The sequence below is a fragment of the Copadichromis virginalis genome, linkage group LG3 (genome assembly GCF_057382275.1).
Source record: "Copadichromis virginalis isolate Kocher_CV1m ecotype Utaka linkage group LG3, C_Virginalis_male_GT1.1, whole genome shotgun sequence".
Taxonomy (NCBI): Eukaryota; Metazoa; Chordata; class Actinopteri; order Cichliformes; family Cichlidae; genus Copadichromis; species Copadichromis virginalis.
The window spans coordinates 24641379-24660509 of record NC_140620.1 but is presented as its reverse complement, the minus strand read 5'-3'; the positions used below and the strand labels follow the sequence as shown (position 1 = coordinate 24660509).

At 38.5% G+C, this 19131-nt stretch overlaps 1 protein-coding gene across 1 annotated transcript in view; it reads right to left on the bottom strand.

The window, feature by feature from the left end:
- Positions 1-557, bottom strand: part of LOC146713590 (type-2 ice-structuring protein-like) — a 2593-nt gene extending 2036 nt beyond the window's left edge. The window contains exons 1-2 of the mRNA XM_085452683.1: positions 335-557; positions 203-253 (exon numbers count right to left, since the gene is read on the bottom strand). Coding sequence (XP_085308809.1) covers positions 203-253; positions 335-395 — 112 coding nt within the window. The 5' untranslated portion in view covers positions 396-557. The remainder of the gene's footprint in view (positions 1-202; positions 254-334) is intronic.
- Between the last annotated feature and the right edge of the window lie 18574 nt (positions 558-19131).

Sequence of the window (19131 nt, the reverse complement as noted above, 5' to 3'; positions counted from 1 at the left end):
TTATAGTTATATGCTCCTTCATAAAATCAGGTGCTCTCCTGCCTGTACATTTATTCATACTGTGACTGGTCAGATAGTGCCAACATTTAAACATTTCTTTTTCAATTTATTTTCTCTCATAACCCATAACAATTCTTTTGTACCACAAACTTAGCTGTGTGTCCTGCTGGACAGAAATATATTCTGGAAATTTTCCACAGACCTGTAAGCAATAGTTCCTCTGTACCACTGCTGCCCTCTTCATCTTCAAGATCTGGATATATTCAAACAGATGTTGACTCTCATCATCAGTTTTCCATTCTATTCCATAAGCACATTATACTCCAGTACTCACCAATAGCAGATGTCAAAGCCATCACTGCACACAGAAGTGCGGACACAATCAGCAGCTTCATGCTTATGTTTAGTATCTCTGTGGAAAACAAGATCTGAAGTGACAGGTGGTTAAAAGAGAAAGGAGATTCAGAGAGTTTGTAGCAGGTGATCTATTTCTGTAAGAGTAGTAGCTGTCAGCTTCAGCCTTCCAGTGGGAATGAAGTGGGAAACAGATCTAAGAGCAGCACTTATAAACTGTTATGTTTACATAGTTGCAAAATCAGGAAGTAATATTTCATTAGAAAAAAAACTGATGGAAAAAAAAGTCATGTCACCCAGATCATTGCGGCATTTTTCTCGGAGTCAAAACATCATGTTGTCTTAATTTCATTTACTGACTGATGATCAAAGAGGAGGATCCACAGAGCACAACCACTCAACAATCGATAAAACTGTCCTCCGTTTCTTTTCTCTTTTTATTTAGAGAGCATCCTGCATTCACCGTTATGAATACAATAATATTAAATTTCACTATTACCAACAAAAATATCTTTTAAGTAATATGTTATTTAATTTTAACATTATTTACATAATTTATTGTGTGTGATGTAAAGCAGCTCACACACCCTATTTGTAACTGATTTGCAGGTATGAGTTTTAATGATGGACAGACAATTTCAGTATTGAAATACATGGTGCAAGGTTCAGTGCTAGCACTAGCAGGGATCTGTCCCAACACATCTGTTGTAACTATTCTGTACTGCTGTGTAATTTCAGTAGAAAAAGATTAGATCACATTCTCCTTTTGACCTGTAGCATTGGCATTTTTTTTATTTTACTTGTTCATGCATGTATCCTTTGTGGTCACACTTCGTCTACATATTTGACATGATATTAATATGATTATAATAATTGTTAGATCAGCCGGGGGAGGTAGAGCATCGGCCCCAGCCACTGGCAGGTACAGAGTGCTGTTTAAAATCCAGAATAGCATTAAGCCATTTTCATCACATGTTAACATGAGGTGGAACGAAATTATGTACACACGGTCCCGGAGTGAAAAGAGACAGAATAATGAAAAAAACTTATTTTTACAAAAAATTGATAAATAAATAGTTTAAAAAAGCAGAATAAATAATAAATTGATATGACAAATAATATGATAAGTAGAGTGTAACAACCTGAGTACCAGTATGGAGTATGGATATAGAATGTAGGTATAAATATAGGTATAAATACTTTAGCAGCAAAGGGCATGACGACCAGCACTGATAAAGTGGCAGTGTTAGTAAGTATACCTGCTACCCTCCACCTGATACTGTCTTATTTAGCAACTTGTTGTTCAGCCTCTGATTTGTAATAGATAGACAACTCTTGTGACATTAATAGCTGAAGGTTTCTGGACTGAACCTGATTTTATTTTCTTTAGTTGAAAATGCAAGGCATAAGCTGTCACATTGGAAAGATGTAAAAACAATGTACGTTAAGAAGGGAAGTTTTTGTTTACAAAGGTGTTGAAAACACCTTAAAAAACCTTTTGAACTAGCTCAAACGCAACTGCTGGCCAAAGTTTATCTGCTCTTAGTGGATTTGCACAGCTGAATTCAACAATATGTACTTATGACCAGGAACACCACAGTCACTGTGCACCAGTGCAACGTAGTGCATTATTGTAAAATCTAAACTGTAAAGCAAGCTGGCCTGTTTAACCCTCACTGAACTTTCTCCTAGTAATTTCATACAACCTTAAAATAACACAAAGTTAGTACACCATAGCTTTTTTTGCAGGATATCTTCCTGCACTGGCATGCCTTTTCTGACTCTCTCTCTCTCCCTCTTGTTCTCTTTTTCTCCCTGCCTGTGTATGTGTCTTTATGTTCGTGGGTGTGTTTTTATTTAGCTCTTACAGCATTGGTTTGTCCAGGCTTCCCCACCCAGCTGTCAAGCCTTGCTAAAGATCTGTTGGTTAACCAATCTGGTGCTCATGGGGTCATCACAGTGACTATTTTAGCCTGAACCAATCCCTTACTCATTGCCTGATTGTTGCACTGGCAAGAGGTTTTGTGTTGTGGCTTATCCTTAATCCTACTTCCGGGCCTAAAGTAGTCTGCGTTTAATATAGCTTTTGTGTTGTTAACATGTTTAATGTTTCGTATTTTCTTCTATTTAATCTCAAAAAGCTCCTAAAACAGTCAGTGATCACTATGACCTCCCTCGGCTTTTATTACCGCTAATCATTTATTTAAGCTCAGTTTTTAAAACCTTAGGATGTAACTACAGCCCAGCCCATGCAGCAGTATATGAATGACTAACCTCGTATTGTGGATGGATTATCTCAGTTGTTCTCCTGGTTGAAGTTTGGTCCTTTTACAGCATCCTGCCATGCGATTAAATTTGTTCCTGACCACCGAGAACACTCACGTTAACTTTTATCGAGTGGAAAAAAAGTAAGCTTGTTTATATTATGCTAACATAGCTGTGTCGCTAGCGGTCACGTAGCACATCATTATATACCAGCTAGCCAAACTTCAGTAACCCTACAAACGTCACTGCTGTTTAGTTTTCTGTCTTCATTTATGTTGGAAGTGATAACAGAGCTGTACGTTTTAATTTGTTTCCAAAACCCCACATTCAGGACATGCTATATTGTATTTAGATAGAAGCTAGCGAGCTAACTTCCTGCTAACTTCTAACTCCGTTAAATGTCATAAATTCCGTTTTCATGGATGCCTGGATGTTAAACTCAATTGTTACACCTGGTAGAGCAGAACGCTGATCATTTTATTAAAGATGAAAGACTTTAGACAGTTTTTCAACTCTCAGTAATGCCATAGTGATCGTTTGATATATGGACCTGCAGCGGAGTTTAGGCCCAGACACGGCTAGTGACGTCAGACTTAACGACCGGATAGCTAAAGAACCATCTACAAAATAAAAAGGTTCTTTGACATATGATGGTTCTTTAAAGAACCATGAAGACATCTGAAGAACCATTTAAGAACCATAATTTTTCTGAGAGTATGTGAAAGCACAGTGTTGGACACCCTGACTATTCAACTGCTCAGGGTACCTTTATCTCTTAACCCTTTAAGACCTACCATAGAACCAAGTCCGCCAGAGCTTATATTATATTTTTACATGCTGTGGAGCCATTTTTTGGGATCATTTCAAGTTGCTATACATCAATACAACCGTTATAGCCCAGATTTTAATAATATATATGCATTAAGTGCATAGGAACTACATAAATTGCAAAAAAGTGCAATAAACTAAAAAGAAAAATTGAAAATCGTTTTTGTTTTTTTAACATATATTTCTAGTTAGAGAAATTTAAGAGGCTTATCCCTCAAAACTGTAAATACAAAAAAGTTGCACAAAATAGTTTCCCACCACAGGAAATTTATTTTGAGTGTCTTCATAGTTTTATTTTTGAAATACACCAATTTTTTCATACTGCAGGAAAAACGAAAATAAACATTATAGTGCAAATTTACAAAAAAGCAGCATATGCATCAAAATAAACTATTTCCAGCAGTGCAATATGAGTCCTAAGCATCCCAGAAACGACACAGAACGTCATAAAGTCAAAGATAACTTTTAAAAACACCAGTATAAGCTCATGAGGCCCTGATGGTAAAAAAAACTACATTTCCGCAAAAATGACGTCACTTCCGGTTTCGGGCAGGTCATGGCGGACATGCAAAAGTTCGCGCTGACGTCTATTCCAACGTAGGAAGTGTTATGAACAGCTGATTGGATCGGCAAAGCGAGTTTCTGGAATATTATGTTTTTGTTGCTGCAAGTGCTTTTTATGCAGTTTTTGCAAAGCTATATGTGGAAGGAAACTGTGACCTAGGACAAGCTGATGGCATAAGATGTAAGTACAACTCCGGTTTCATATGCAAAAAAATTATTGCGCTAGCTTATGTGTTTGCAGAGCTACCGGGATTTAAAAATAGTTACGCAAAACAGAGCGTGCCCGCTCCGACCGGCTTTAAAGGGTTAAAGCCCTCATACACTTGGAATTGGCAATAAGTAATTGTATGTTCTGCAAATCTTTATTTTTGTTCAAGACATTAGCAGTACATATTAAAACAAAAACAAATGATCAGTGTTTATGTGTATTGTGGAATTGTCTTATTACGTCACTCTGTGAATATAACACTGTATGTTATATTATAAAGACCCCACAGACATAAGACATGTGCAATGTATTTCTCTAAAATTCAGAAAAGATTAACTTTCAGGTATTTCTTGTCACCAGGCAAATACTTTCATATGATGAAAGCCAACCCTGCCAGAGGACAGCAGGGCCACTAGTGGTGTGCGGATCGATACTGAAATATCGATTCCTCCGATACCAGCAATTTATGTTCTAGAATCGATTCTCATATTATAATATCGATATTTTAGTACTCTGGGGTAAATTTGTAGTTTTTCCATTAAAATGAACGCAGTGGAAAGAAACTATACAATTCAGATCGTCTAATTTGGAAGGAACTACTTCCTCTTACGCCTTTCATAGTCATATGCGGAATACGGCTGTATAAATGTGTCCCAGCCCCTGGCGTGCACACTCACAACAATGGCTGAGCGCAAACAGTGTATGGACACGTTGTTGTGGCAACACCACTGACCTCATCAAACACCTCGGAGTAAATCACATCACAGAATATGATAAGCTTATGTTGAGGCGAACTAAAGAGGAGGACAGGGACAGGTGCTGCTAGGGTGAGACAGACGTCTCTCGCAGAGTCCTTTAGTGCTGCAGGCAGGCAACATGCTCAAATAGCGCACAACGACAGTTTCTTTTATTTCTATATGATTATTCTGCATTATTAAGCAATAAAAACAAGTTGTCTGATGTCCTCTAATCATTATGAAGCAATATGGTTATAATAATAATAATGGATTGGGTTTATATAGCGCTTTTCAAGGCACCCAAAGCGCTTTACAATACCACTATTCATTCACTCTCGCATTCACACACTGGTGGAGGCAAGCTACAGTTGTAGCCATATCGCGCCATCGGCCCCTCTGGCCAACACCAGTAGGCGGTAGTGTAAAGTGTCTTGCCCAAGGACACAACGACCAGGACAGAGAGCCCGGGGATCGAACCGGCGACCTTCCGGTTACAGATACGCTTCCCAACCCCCTGAGCCACGGTCGTTATGTTATTATTACAATTACATAATACAATTATATATTGTATTATGAAATGCAATGAAACATTAAGTTTTTGTACAGAGTATCGGTATCGGATCAGTATCGCCGATACCACCCTGAATTTTACTTGGTATCGGATCGGAAAGGAAATCAGTGGTATCGCACATCACTAAGGGCCACAGGGCCAGATCTCTGAAATATGGCCAAGCAGATCCGCCCTCCTGAAATTGCCCTGGAGTGGGTGTGGTCTCTCTGTCTCTCCTGTCTGGGTGCCCTCTGTTTAGTACAGCTGACTCCCATCAGCATTTAGAGGTACTTCAGGCTAGGGGTAGGTGAGCTCTAGGCCAAAGAGCCTTGTGGTGTTGCAGCTGGTGAGATGAGTGTGTGCATGCTGCTTAATTACTCATGCTCTATGGAGAGGAGTGTGCTTGGTGATTAACCTTTAGTTGAGTTCCTGTTTCTCTTTATTCTTTATTATTCTGGTTGCTTCTGTACGTTTTTCGCTGCTTAACTACTCCCTCAGTTTTTGTGCTATTTACACCGTTCAAATCTTAAACAATTCTGCTCTTTCTGCTATGACTTTTGGTGCTCCGCACTTCTATACTTTTTGAGATATTGAATTTCTTATGCAATATTTTTTGCCCATTATCCATGTTGTGACTGATTTTGCTTGCCGGAATGAGCTGTGTTTTAGCTCAGTGAGATGAGCAGCCGTCCTCAGACTGGGAGGCCAGGGTTCAAATCCCGCTTAAGGCAAAAATTTTTTCAGTTATCAATTCAACACCCCAACACTTTTTCCTTCACCCCTTTTCAGCAGAATTGTGAGTTTTTTCACCCCTTTTCAGCACAAATCCCATCTTTTTCAGGTGTTTTCAGCAGAAACCTCTTTTAAGCAGAATTTTCTGCTTCTATACCTCTGTCCAGCAGAAATTCTGCTGATTCACCTGTTTTCTGCAGAATTTTTAGCCTTTTCTCCTCTTATCAGCACAACTTTCAACAACTTCTGCTAATTTCTGAAGAATTGTCAGTCTCTCCACCTCTTTTTTTTGTGAGAATGAGTTTGGCTCAGTAAGATGAATAGCGGCCTTGAGATCAGAAGGGCCAGGTTCGAATCCTGCTCCTGGCAACATTTCTTTTCACCTCTTTTTAGTACAAATTTCAGCTTCTTTACCCATTTTCAGTAGAATTTTTTGCTTTTCACCACTTTTCAGCAAATATTTCTGCTTCAGCACCTTTTTTATAGCAGAATTTTCAGTTTCTTCACCACCATACAACTTTTTGCAACTTCTTTTTCAGCTTTTTTAAGCAGACAGCTTCAGTGTCTAGGCATCCACACAGCAAATTTTTCTAGTTTTGCTTACTTTCCAGGGCTTTTGACCAACTATTGAGTTTTGTTCTGTTTTCTTTTTAAAAGTTGATACTGGCTTGACAGTCTTTTTGAGTTAGTATTGTTGAAACTTTAATAAAACCTTTTTAATTTAACCGTTTTGCCTTTCTCTTCTTTTTAAACCCGGACACTTTTTGAGGGAATGTAACACTAGCAGTGAACCGAGATGCAGCCAGACCATCCCCCGAACCCCCAGGCAGGGTGTATGAAGTATCAAATGGGGTGTAGGAAGGACAAGCATATCTAAGTCTTAATTGTTATTATGTATATTAAAAAAGTTCTACACCATATTGAAAATATTGGAGGCTCAACCAAAGGCTAGGCTACCCTAGTTTACACCCTAAAAGGAAAGATCAAGGCATCATTCCCTGTATGGACAACTAGTTTGGACCTTTTGATCAAAGTTATCATGATTATTTGCTATAACCTCACATTGTTTTCAAAATCACGGTATCAGATATAGACTTCATGTGCTACTAACGCGCAATAAAAATAAATGTAAAAAATTTCAGTGTTTGGGACATCTTGAGCTGGATGCTTTAAATGTTAAAGCACTAAAACTCACACATTACAGATTTATGTAAAACCTTTATATGTACATAGTGTAAACAGATTCTGAGCAAAGTCAAAAATTTGCATTCTACACTGGTTTACACCCTAAACTTATTATCTTAGTATGAAAAGTAATGACTGCATTTACTGTAATTTAACAATCTTTTCAAAACCACTGTATCAGATACATAATTAATTTACAACTGACTTCCCTTAAAAATCAAATAACAAACTAAAATAATAAACTGCGCCAGTCAATGCACAAAACTGAATCAGGATGTTGCTTAACCCTCCTGCCATCCTTTAAAAAACTCACACCCATCACCCTAGGGACCATTCTCAGCCACGCCATAAAAAGACCATATATCCATATTTTATTCCACTTTAAATTAGCCAACCTTGTAAAACTACTTCTCCCTGAAATATTCATGTAAAGTTTTAATTATATTTTCGTTGTTTTAACCCTTCAAATCCCAGTGTTATTACATGAGCGCCCTGTGTTATAAGCCCCAAAAACCAAAAAACGAAACTAAATATTTCCACAAAAAACCAGTTGAAGTAATATGTGATTGTCATTATAAGTAGGCCTTTAGATGGACCAAAGATTGGCACCAAGATACATTTTGACCTGCCATTATTTTTTTTGCATTTTTTTTGCAATTTAAAAATTAAAACTTCAAGGCCCTGAGTCTTCATTGACATCCAAGAAAAGAAGAAAAAATAAAATCATATGATGATAATTTGGGGTTGAAAAATAGCGTTTATAATGGAAGTCAATGGGCAGAAAATGGTCCCCAGGGTGATGGGTGTGGGGATTTCTGCTGCTCAGCCATTTTAGGCTGATTTAAGGAATTCACACTGGAATATTAACATTGACAGGTAAAAACTATCCTGTGGCAAGTTTGGTTATATTCCACTGAACACAGTGGAAATGGCAGCCATTTAACACATAGCAGTGGCACAAAAAGGTCCCAAGAAGGCAGGAAGGTTAAGAGAGGTTGCCTCCCTAAGTCAGTGATTAGAGGGTGTTACCTTAAAACAGTTTTACCCGGTTCGTAGATTCCTCAGGCCTCCAGAAAGAACACCGGGGACTCAGTAGTCAATTCACAACACTTTTATTAATCCACACTCATTGATTACACTTATTGATTACACCTTCTAGAAGGGAGATGTACAGGACCCTGGAACTCCTCTGCAGATCTCAACTCCTTTGTCCGTTTCACTCAGTTTTGTAGAAGTGACCCCATCATAAATCCCCCCATGGTGTGCTGCAAACTCTGTGTCTGTGTGTATGCACGAGCCTGTGAATGCCTGTGTGTGTGCGTACCTGTATGTCTATGTGAGTGCATGTGAGTGAGTGTATGCGCGTACCTGTGTGTATGTGTGAGTGCACGTGAGTGAGTGTGCGTGTGGATGTGTGTGCGTGACAGTTAAAACACTATGTGCGTATATCTCTATGTTCGTCCCTTCCTGAGGGTCATAAACGTCCATCTCCCTTCCAAACCAAAGTTATTTAGTTACAAACTTTGAGACTCCCACCCAGGCATGCCCTGAGAAATTTCCACTCAACATTAACTCCTTTTTGTCTTAATCTCACAGTTCAAGTGGGGCAGGGTCTCCTAGAAATCTACTTCTAAGTTCATGACACAATCAGGCCTTTATTACATTGAGGGCAGTGTCAGTGTCTCTACAATAATTCTAGATTCTATGTTAACACATCTCTAAACTCTAAAATAAGCTAAACATTCCTACAAGGGGCAACTGGTTTCCTTTGCCATTTGGTAAAGATTAGAAAAGGCACACGCGTTGAGCTGGCATTAGGGTCAGATCAGGACGGTTTATTCTACATGATAGTATCTCTGAACAACTTCAGGTATCTCCAAAAATTGATTCTTAGAGTTTTCAGTGGGCGAAATAATAATAATAATGTATACTTTATTGATCCCCATGGGAAAATTTGTCTCTCTGAATTTTACCTATTCACTCAGTGAAGCAGTGGTCAGCCACTAAGCAGGCACAGTACAGTGCTCAAGGGTACCTCAGGGTAGGCGTTCCGTGTATTTGAACCCCTGGCCTTTCAATTATGGGGCGACCACTCTACCTACTGAGCTATCCCTGCCCCTAATGCTTTGTCACTCATCCTGGTGACTTCTTCAGTCTCAGCTGACAGCAGGTTTCCTCAATCTTATAAACAGTACCTTTGCACAATATCTGAAACTAGCACCACTGAATGAACAATGGGCTGTGAGGTCAGTGTCTTGATCATTAATATGCAAGTTGTCATGACCACTGATAAACAACCACTGATCAGCAGTGTTGGGCAAGTTACTTTGAAAAAGTAATTAATTATAGTTACTAGTTACTTCTTCAAAAAAAGTAACTGAGTTACAAGATTTTAAAAGTAATTAATTACTTGAAAAGTAACTATTGCGTTACTTAAAAAAAAAAAATTAACCCTCCGGGGTCCAGGGTATAATTGGCCATTTTTGACTACTTTTTATTTTCCCTCCACATTTTACCTTTAACCCTTTAAAGCTGGTCGGAGCGGGCACGCTCCATTTTGCGAAACTCTTTTAAAATCCCCGTAGAACCCGAACCATGTAAGCTAGCGCAATATTTTTTTTGCATATGAAACTGGGGGAAGTTGTACTTACATCTCATTGTCTTGTCCTAGGTCACGGTTTCCTTCCACATATAGCTTTGCAAAAATTGCATAAAAAGCGCTTGCAGGAACAAAAACAAAATATTCCAGAAACACGCTTTGCCGATCCGATCAGCTGTTCGGTACATTGAAATAGACGTCAGCGCGAACTATCGCATGTCCGCCATTACCTGCCCGAAACCGGAAGTGACGTAATTTTCGTGGATAATGTAGTTTTTTACTTGTAGGCCTTATAAGCCTATACTGGTGTTTTTAAAAGTCACGTTTGACTTTTATGCTTTTCCGAATAGTTTCTAGGATGCTTACAACTCAAATTGCACAGCTTTAAATAGTTTATTTTGATGCACATGCTGTTTTCTTTGCAAATTTGCATTATAGGATTGTTTTTTGTTTTTTCTGCAGCATTTGAGAAATTGGAGTATCTGAAAAATAAAACTACGAAAACACTCAAAATAAATTTCCTGTGGTTGGAAACAATTTTGTGCAACTTTTTTGTATTTAAAGTTTTGAGGGATAAGCCTCTCTAAGTAGAAATATGTCGCAGCAGATGGCCGCCCCTCCTTGAGCCTGGTTCTGCTGGAGGTTTCTTCCTGTTAAAAGGGAGTTTTTCCTTCCCACTGTCGCAAAAGTGCTTGCTCATAGGGGGTCATATGATTGTTTGGTTCTACTGTAAAATATAATTTGATTTGGCACTATATAAATAAAATTGAATTGAACTGAATATTTAATAATAAAAAAGTGATCTATTGCAAAATTACCTTCTGTTCATCCTTCTCAAAGTCAGTCTGGAGTTCAGTCTGCTTGTGTGGACAAACTGTATTCAGCTTTAAATAAGAAAAAAAAATGACTCATTCAAACATGACTCAGCGATTCTATTGGCCCCAACATCCTGATCCTTTTACAGGGAATACCTTGAAACTCACCTGACCTGTCATCAGAAAAAGCAAAGTAAACTTTATAATGTTTATTCAAGGCTTCAGCAGTGCTTTAGTATTTGTTTCAATACTTCACATAGTGTTTCTGGCAGACGTAACAATAAGAGACTGCACTGACACAACACATGTGCAAGGTCTTTCTCTGAAATTTTGATAAGATGAAATTGCAGGTCACGAGTCAAATACTAATATATTTTGAAAGTATGAGCTATCATGAGCTTAGACAGAGTCCCAAAGATCCGCCTGATAACCGGCAGAATCCTCTCTCCACGTTGAAGAGGCCGAGCCACCCGGACCACAACTCCTACATGGTCACCTTCCATGACCATGTATCAAAGGGATCAAAGCTCACTAAGCCCCAGATAAGCCCCAGATTCCAGGTCCAGTCATACATATACACACCCAGGCCATTCATTTACACATACCCACCAACTAACAACCTAAAGACAAAAATACACACCTCAACAACTACCTCTGAACTGCAGCAGAGCAGATGCTTCCCCAGAACCAGCAGGAAACCACCAGCTAGAACATCCCCGAAAGATCAGTGAATCCCGACTTAGGCGAGGTGTGTGAAATAGAGGTGTAGGAAGACCAACATAGCTAAGCCAATCTCAGCTGAGCATAGGGTAAATAATAGTACTAAGATTCTATATAATGGTAAAATGATAAATTGATCATTATTAATTTAGTTTTCTAGACAAATTACTACACCAAGCTGAAGATATCAGAGGCCCAGCCAATAAAAGGTGTGAAGAGCTGTAATAATTGCACATTTATTATAATCAATTCGTTAAATTTTAATAGAGTAAACTGACTGAAAGCAACATTTAAATCTGCATCCAACTCTAGTTTACACCCTAAATGGGAAAATCTAGCCAATAATGGTTGAAAGTTAGTGATAGCTATAAACCTATGTGCATTACATTAGCTTCATGTTTTCCACTTGGTATATGTCAAACTGCACTGTCCATTTTAAATAAATTAATAAATAAAATAAAATTAAATTAGTGTGTTGCCAGACCTGAATGCCTTCATCCTCTGTATGGATGGTCGTTTGGACCTTTCAAATTGTATTGTCATGAGAGAAACATAGTTGATGCATTTATTGTAATTTGACAATTTTTTCAAAGCCACTGTATCAGACATAGACTTACCTTGTTGTGCTACTAACTTCCACGTAAAACAAATTGTATCATTTATTCCTAAAACTAAATCAGGATGTTGCTTTAGAAAATGTCACTTGCAAGTGAGTTACACCCTCAGTAAATAAATACAGTACCAGTGAACTTCAACAGTGGTCTAAAGGCTGCAGTGTTTTTATATTAACTGTTTGAATTCACAAGTTTTATTTCTGTAAATTAAACCCTTGCTTGACACTATAGCTGGACTGGCCACTGGGCACGGTGGGCTGATGGTTATTTTTTGTGTTAGGTCTGCACTCGCAGGCCTTGCTAGCTCAGAGACTTATCACCACGAACAAAGCAAGACAATCAGAGCTAGGGTTGCAAAATTCCCGGAATTTTCAAAGATGGAATCTTTCCATGGGAATAAACGGGAATTAACGGGAATTTATGGGAATAAATGGGAATTAACGGGAATTTATGGGAATAAAGTGGGAATTTTCAAAATTGAAGGTTGGCTCTTCTTAGGGAACTTAAATATAGTTGAGCAAAGTATATTTTAGCATAATATTGACAAAAACAAACAAATGCAATTCAAATACACTTGAATATCCATGCCATTCCTTAATCACATGTACAGAGCACAAGCTTGCTGCATGGCTATTGAGACCACCTACTGGCACTGTGCATGCCTCCATCACATGTACACATGGACCACACTTTTGAGCCTGAAGGACAAAGAGTATTAAAGGCACACATTTGAGCCTGTGGACTTAACAAGTGAGGTAAGTTTTGGTGATATTATGGGAAAATATATTCATTAAATGTTTAAATTGTGAATATCACAAAAAATGTATTAATCTGGTAGATAGCAATCTGATAAGATGCTAAATAAAATGCTAGCATCTGTTAGATGCTAAATAAGCCATAGCTAGTATAACATAAAGAAGATGCTAGCTTCCTCATTTGGCTGTTTTGTTTTGAAGATCATTCCAGTTGTTTAGCTAGCCTTACTATTTATATCTGTTTATTATCATATTGCAATTGTATTATTACGATCTCTTGCATTGCATTCGCATTTTTACAAGCTCTTGTTTTATTTTACAGAAAAATGCCACGTACGCTATCTGATGTGTGGAGACATTTTACACCAGCTAATGTACAAGGGAAATCTGTATATATGTGTAAGTATTGTGATAAGACGTACGTGAAGAATGCCACAAAAATGCAGCAGCACATTGCAAAGTGCAAAAAAATTCCTCAAGGCCCAACACATGCAGCAGCCAGGAGTTCCACTCAAGGGGAAAATTAATCTGTTTCAGCTGTATCAGAGTCAGATACCCACTCATCAGCTCCTGGTCCCTCTGGCATCGGAGGATTTTATGGATGACACTAGCCAGAAAAACGCAGATGAGTGTTTCGCTCGTGCAATCTATGCAACTGGCTCACCCCTGATGCTGACATCCAATGTGTACTGGAAGAGATTTTTGAATGTTCTCCGACCAGCATACATTCCCCCAACCAGACATGCATTGTCTCCTAATCTACTGGATGAAGAGTTCAGTCGAGTTCAAGCAAAGGTGAAACAGACCATTGACCAAGCTGACTGTATTTCAGTCATCTCTGATGGATGGTCCAATATCAGGGGACAAGGAATTATTAACTACATATTCACCACTCCTCAGCCTGTGTTCTACAAGAGTGTAGACACAAAGGAAAACAGACACACAGGCCAATACATTGCAGATGAGCTAAAAGTGATCATCAATGACCTTGGACCAGATAAGGTTTTTGCACTGGTCACTGACAACGCAGCAAACATGAAGGTTGCCTGGGCACATGTGGAGGAGACCTACCCTCATATAACTACTATTGGCTGTGTAGCCCATACACTAAATCTTCTCCTAAAAGACATAATGGCACTAAAAACAATGGACACTGAATAAGAGAGTGAAGCAAGTTCTGAAATATGTTAAAGGCAAACAAGTAACTTCCGCTACATTTCTGTCAAAGCAAAAGGAAAAGAACAAGAGTACTATACTGAAGCTTCCCAGCATAACGTGATGGGGTGGTGTTGTTATCATGTTTGACAGCCTTCTGGAGGGAAAGGAGTCTCTGCAAGAGATGGCCATATCCCAGTCTGTAGGCATCGACAGTGACATCAAGAAGGTCATCTTGGATGATGTGTTCTGGGAAAGAGTATCTAGCAGTCAGAAAATCCTCAAACCTATTGCAGCAGCAATAGCGAAGATAGAGGGGGATGGTGCCATCTTGTCAGATGTCCAGTGCCTTTTTGCAGAACTCAAAGAAGAAATCCAGACAATTCTGCCCACTTCCCTACTACTGAAAGCAGAGGAAACGGCTGTGGTCAAGTCATTGGAACAGCAGAGGGAGCATGCACTGGCTTCATGCAGCCAGCATACATGCTGGACCCCAAATATGACAAGGGCATACTTTCTGGGGAAGAGATCAACGGTGCCTATGCGGTCATTACAGCCATGTCTGACCACCTGGGTCTCGATAAAGGCAAAGTTCTAGGCAGTTTGGCAAAGTATCGAACAAAGCAAGGCCTTTGGAAAGGGGATGGAATATGGCAGTCATGCCGGCACATATCTGCAGCCACCTGGTGGAAGGGACTATGTGAATCTGAGGCCCTTGCACCTGTAGCCTCCATCCTCCTCCAAATCCCACCATCATCAGCCGCCTCCGAGCGCAACTGGTCACTGTTTGCGAACACCCACACAAAGGTTCGCAACAGGCTCACAAATGTGAGAGTGGAAAAGCTGGTCGGCATTCGGGCAAACCTACGGCTCTTTGAGCCTGACACAGAGCCATCCTCAACAAGGCTGGAAAGTGACACTGAAGAGGAAGACTCAGAGTTGGATCCTGAGGAAGTGGACATGTTGTTGGATGATGATGAGGTCCAGGAAGAGTCTATTGACTGAGCAAAAATGAGAAAAGAGGATTGCTTGAAGGAAGATTTGCATGTTTAATGGGACGTTTTGGAGGATAAGTGACATTTTTCATTTAACCTTTTGAGTGGGACTTTGTGGGGATTTTTGGACAGGGGGCATTTTTGAATGAGCGGGGTTACGGGATGGTAATATTGAACTCAACATTTCTGTTTTTATTCATCCATGAAACAAGTTATTGAAACATGTTCTATTCTACTGTACTTACAAATAAATCTGTTGAAAACATTTTGCATGGAGGTTTTCTTATGATTTCTGTTTATATTTATGCTTGGAAATAATATATTCCCAGTTAGTTCTCCTAAATTCCCATTAATTTCCATAATTCCCATTATTTCCATGGACAGTTTCCAATATGGAATATTTCAAAAATTCCCAAGCTTAATTTACCATGGAAATTTACCGGAAACCTTTCGGAAATTTACCGGAAATTTTCCGCCCCTTTGCAACCCTAATCAGAGCTCGATTGGTTTTTGCTTGTGCAAGGGAAGCTGGTCTATTCAGGATCTTGGAGGGCTCACCTGATCCCAGACAACTCAAAAAAAACAGCATCCCCTCACAGCCTTTTATTGAGTGACAACAGTTACACAAACACCCCATTATAAAACCCAAATGATGTGTTGTAAAAGCTAAGGCACTGTGTGTGCATGCATGTAAGATAAGATAAGATAAGATAAGATAGAACTTTATTAATCCCTCGGGTGGGTTCCTCTGGGAAATTCGACTTCCAAAAAGCACAGCAACGACCGAAGTTACAGTTACAGAATTGTTATATATATATATATATATACACACACACACACACACACACACACATATATAAATACAGAGACAAATATAAATAAAATATACAAAGGGGATAAATAGAATAAATAGGAATAAAAAATAAAAATACAAGTGAATTGCACATTTCAAGTATTGAGTCTATTGCACTGTTGACTATTTACAAAAAGTATTGCACAAGGTATTGTACAGTGAGGTGAAGAGGCACTACAGCTTAGTTGTTCCCCCCTCCTTTGTCCGTGCGAGTAAGGAAGTAAGGAAATCAGAACCTTGCATGGAATTGTGACTTGGTTAAAGACTATAGCTCATAGCATCCCCCACCATCCTAGATGTAGGGGAGGGACAGAAAAATATCTTTTTTTTTTTTTTCGTAACGGTATAAACAATGAAAGGTGGTGGATTGACCAGATGCTGGAAGATGTGTAAAAATAACTCAACTGTTTGGTGGTGGCTATGGCAGAGCTTCCACAGATTCAGTAACATTAGCAAGTGGTGGAGGCCACCGATCAATCCAAATATCAATGGTAATAACAGGAATGCCACTCAAAACATGTACCACCAAAAATCTATTTCTGATGATTGTGACAGCTGTTTAACATTTTAAAAACAGAAGTGTAAGTGCTTAGAGACAGGCACATTTACATTCCATATTTTTACACCTTGCACAAATTTGACCATTATAAATTTTTTAAACTCTCTCTCACTCTTTCTCATAGTATACCTTTTGAGGCAGATGCTAGTCTACGTACTACATACTACTACATACTAGAAACTCATCATAAGGAGCTTGTAAGACTTTTTTGTTTGTTTTTTTCATTGTTACTTTATTCATTTTGTACAAAATGTATTTGTTTGATTGATTTTGATATATATTATATATATACTAGTTTTATTTTCTATGGATAGGGTATAACCAGCTGTTTGATTATGTTTAGTTTAACTGTACCATGGATTAAACTGGTCCCCAGAAAGACAAACACAAAGATAACACAGAGGATAGTTGGTTATATTTACATAGTTGCAAAATCAGGAACTAATATTTCATTAGAAAGAAAAAACTGATGAAAAAAAAGATGTAACTAAGATCTTTATTGCACTTTTCTGTTTCTGAATCAAAACATAAAATTACTTAATTATTACTTAAATAATTAATTTCATCTACTGACTGATGTTCAATGACAGAGCACAACCAGTCAACAATGAAAAATAAACTTTTCTGTGGTAATGGGAAATGACACAATTTTAAAGTCCATCTATCCATCTTCTGTGACTTATCCACATTAGAATCGATGGCTGGATGGATGGTCAAGGTTCATATATTCACCCATAGCCATGAACTGTGTATGTATGTGTCTACAGATACTTTATCTTTATCTTATATATTGGAGAGATATGACTCCTGCATTTACCCTTAATTGTACATCTCACATACCCCATTTTTAACTTATTTGCAGGTATGAGTATGCGTTTTAATAAGGGAGAGAGAATTTCAGTATTGAAATACATGCTAAAAAGTCCAGTGCTAGCACTAGCACTCATCTGTCCCAATGCATGTGTTGTAACTATTCTGTACTGCTGTGTAATATTGCATATAATGCAAGACACAAAGAAGGGCTGAGCCTTCATTTCCACTTTCAGTAGAAAAAAAAAAGATCAGATTCTCCTTTTGACCTGTAGCATGTGGCCTCGTTTTTTCTTTTACTTGTTCATGCGTGTATCCATTGTGGGCACACTTTGTCTGCATATTGAAAAAATAATATTATTATGTTACATTCACATTTATGTTGCAATGACATATTGCATATGACCATATTTTGATTTCCAAAAAAGGGGACACTTGGCTCAGTCATGAAGAACTTGCTTAAAGAAACATATTTAACATATTTAAACGATGCCTTCTCTGTGCGGTTAATGAATTGTGAAATAAAATATGTCACATAGGCTTTTACAAGTCAACAAGTACAAAATAAAATAACATAAAAGCCTCTGGAATTAAATAATGGTACAGAAATAATGCCTCATCTGCATAAGAAAAATTACCAGTACTGGGTTGGTACGAGGAAAATGTATCTTTTAAACCAACTCTTCCTCCTATGATGTTTAGAAAAGAGTGGGTTTACTAGCCATAATTCTTGCACTTTATCTACAGTCCTTTTCATCTAGGAGAAACAGAATTTCACTGATTGTTGAAAGTGCTCTTGTGAAATGAAATTTCATGATTTCTGTCTGATTGGGATTGCGCTCTAATTTTGTTGGGCCTTGTAATACAAGTTGACTTGAGACCTTAAGGTGACTGTTGTTTCTGAGACTGCTCTATAAAAAATAAAATATATCTTAAATGAACTTAATATGATTCTGATATTAGATCAGCCGGGGGAGGTGGAGCACCAGCCCTAGTCACTGGGAGATACAGGTTTCTGTTTTTGTACTAAAACTGCAGTTAGTCATGATGAGTGAACCAATTAACCAAGACTGTTGCCCAGTTGAGGAGATAATACTGAGTTTATGTACAATCGCTGTTGGTTTGCTTTCTAATAAAACTCACCAGACATTGCATTTTCAACTACAGGCAATAAAGTCTCTTAAGGTTCAGTCCAGAAACCTTCAACTATCTAAACAAGAGGCTGTTGTATTGGAAAGCTGTAAAAACAAAGTAGGTTTATAAGGGAAGGTTTTGTTTGCAAACATGTTAAGAACACTTTTAAAAAACCTTTTGAACGAGCTCAAACACAACTGTTGACCTAAGGTTTACTTCTCTTGGTGGATATGCACAACGGAATTCAGCAAGCTGTACTTGTGACCAGGAACACTACAGTAAGTGTGCACCAGTGCAACATAGTGCATTATTGTTAAAGCAAGCTGACCTGTTAAACCTAACTAAACTTCTTAGTAATTTCATTCAACCTTCAAATAACACAAAGTTAGTAGACCATAGCTCGTTTTGCAGGATATTTCACAATATGATAAGGTCATGATCCCGGAGTCTTCCTGAGCTAACCTGCCTTCTCTGACTCCCTCTCTCTCGCTCTCTTTTTCTCCCTGCCTGTGTATGTTTGTTTATGTTTGTGGGTGTGTTTTTATTTAGCTCTTACAGCATTGGTTCCTCCAGGCTCTCCCCCCCCCCCCCCCCCCCCCCCCAGCTGTTAAACCTTGCCAAAGATCTGCTGTTATCCAGTCTGGTCCTCATGGGGTCATCAGAATGACTATTTTAGCCTGAACCACTCCCTCATGCTTT